Genomic DNA, 2,531 nt, shown 5'->3' on the forward strand with positions numbered 1-2,531 from the left:
CATTCAACATTCATGTTCATGACATAAATTAAAAATATTTTACACCACAAATATTAATAACAACACATGACGACACTTTTACATAACATTACGACTAAATTAAAAATTCATTTTTAACCTTTGTAGGTACAAGTGCTTCTGTTGTGCCCCTTGGCAACGCACTTGCCACAATTTCGTGGGTTGATAATCCTTTTCACCATTACAAGCAGTTCAGTTATTCTTAATTCTTCCAACCTTTTGCTTCTTGGGTCTCCCTACTGGTTGCTTCTCAACAGGCACTCCAACTGTCATGTTCTTTATGTCATCAGGCAATTCCCAATCATCCTCGTCACCAACTGGCATAATTGTACCTTCATATGTGCTCCTCCAATATTGGGTTGTGTAATATGGCGAGCATAGTGTGTACATGCTAATACTTTGCTGTTGAGAGGCAGCACATGCATGAGGACAAGGAAACTTCATGCATTGGAACAAGCCGCAAGTGCAAGTCTATTCCTGCAAGTCCACTACGACACCGGTCTGCACTGTTCCTCCAAGGTGAACCTGGAACATGTAAGGTCTACATGTATCAACGTTCAAATATCAAGATTTTTCAAAATGCAATGCCAAGTCCTCCTCCATTTCTGGTGCTAGGGGCTTCGTCCACTTGTCAGCTTTTTCTTTTCGTGTAGCAAACCACTGTTGCACTTTGGACCTAAGGAACACTATAGCAGCAATGATCGAGAAGCCTGTTGCGTCCTTAGTTGTGTTGTTGAAGCTCTCAACCCAGTTTCTCGTCATTACATTGTAACGTACCCCTGAAAAGTACGACCAAACAAATTTTTCAAATCCAATTTCCTCAAGATATTGTGCAACCGCAACATTCATTGCTCGAATGTTCTCAAATTCTTTATGAAACTCTAATTTTGAATACGTGTAGGCACATGTGTAAATGTGATTCGTGAAGACGTTAGTCTTGAACTTATGGTTGACGTTCATAATAATGTGGTGGTAGCATGCATCGTGGTGTGCATCAGGGAACACGATATCTAAAGCACGAACAATGCTTTAATGCCTATCCGAAACAAAGGCTAAGTTCTCAACATCACCAATCATTTCTTTCAATTTTCTCATAAAATAAGTCCAAGAATTGTGGTTTTACTATCAATTATAGCGAAAGCTATCGAAAAGATATGGCTCCTTACATCCAGTGCCACTGCACACAACATTTGCCCACCATACCTAGTCTTCAAGAAAGACCCATCAACGCATACAACAGGTCGACAAAACCTAAACCCCCGGACACAAGAACCAAGAGAGAAGAAACAATACTTGAAGCGACCATCCTCTACCACAAAATCCATGATGGTACCTGGATTTCTCAACTGTAGCATGTGCAAGTAATTAGGTAACTTTGAGTACGAATCTTCAGGTGTACCCCAAGCTAGGTGTAGTGCCTTCTCTTCACGTCCATGCATTTTCAGATCATTTGGATCCCGTAATCCTTGTGCATACTTTTCCTTATATCAAAGGCCAAATGATCCGAATCGTCAGTTGCGAACTTATCCTTAATTAGATGGGCAACTATCAAAAGTGATGCTTGACAGTTATCTTTTCCTCGAAGATCAAGGGAGCATGAATGTTCATTATGAAATGTACTCACCTCAAACATGATAGAAAGTATGTTCTTCTTCGCTCTTAATCTCCACCCACAATCTGTATCCTTACATGTGACGTTCCAAATAGTAGTACAGGACTTCTTAACGGAGTAGTCAAACCCTTTCTTCATTGCATACAAGCCAACAACCATCTTTAAATGCTCTTTGTCTCTAAAAAACTTTCCCACATGTAACTCCCCGCCTGGTGTGCCACCCACAGATATATAATGACTATGATCCTCGAGGTCTTCTCTTGCAAACATTTTCTCCTTGAATTTACTGTAAATTGTCGAAGAAGAAAATAGATCGCTAAATCCAGTCACATTGGTCCCTCGAGCATCAGTAGGACCACTAGCATCATTGGTCTCTCTAGCATTATTAGGACCTGTATTGTTAGTGGTTCCTCTAGCATTACTGGTTTCACCTGGACGACTACTACTAGTACCAGGTGTTTGGCAATTTTCTCTACGAGGCATTCTTGTCTGTGTCAGTGGCCTCAGTGGTATTTGGTACAATAGTGGAGTCAAGTTCAAAGCTACAGCAGCAGGGACCTATGTACCTTGGTCGTCTCTTACCTCATCATTGCCCTCAACATAACATTCAGGCTCTGGACCATCAAAAAAACCATCAATGAAGGGCATTTGTGCTACAATATCAGCACTCAGCATTATAATGTTTAATTCAGGTAATACATCAGCAACCAACACCTCTGGATTTGTTTCTAGAACAAAACTCTTAACCTTTCTATGATTGTCTTTAATAGAACTTGGTGTGGGACTAGGATCGACACAAACATTCTTCTTTAACAAATTCACAAACAAGGGAGTAAATTCATCTGACTTCTTCGCAAGTGTAGACAAAAAGTATCTTGCACACTTATCATTTCCAATAACT

The 2,531-nt window shown here is 40.3% G+C and overlaps 1 protein-coding gene across 1 annotated transcript; it reads right to left on the reverse strand.

Moving 5' to 3' along the window:
- Positions 1–489: 489 nt before the first annotated feature.
- On the reverse strand, positions 490–1,457 carry LOC133031325 (uncharacterized). Its single transcript, XM_061104807.1, has 3 exons — positions 1,142–1,457; positions 647–1,028; positions 490–559 (listed from the first exon to the last, which is right to left on the reverse strand). The coding sequence occupies exons 1-3, from the start codon at positions 1,455–1,457 to the stop codon at positions 490–492; spliced, it is 768 nt and encodes a 255-aa protein (XP_060960790.1).
- Positions 1,458–2,531: the final 1,074 nt, after the last annotated feature.

The sequence above is a fragment of the Cannabis sativa genome, chromosome 9, assembly GCF_029168945.1.
Source record: "Cannabis sativa cultivar Pink pepper isolate KNU-18-1 chromosome 9, ASM2916894v1, whole genome shotgun sequence".
NCBI classification, from domain to species: domain Eukaryota; kingdom Viridiplantae; phylum Streptophyta; class Magnoliopsida; order Rosales; family Cannabaceae; genus Cannabis; species Cannabis sativa.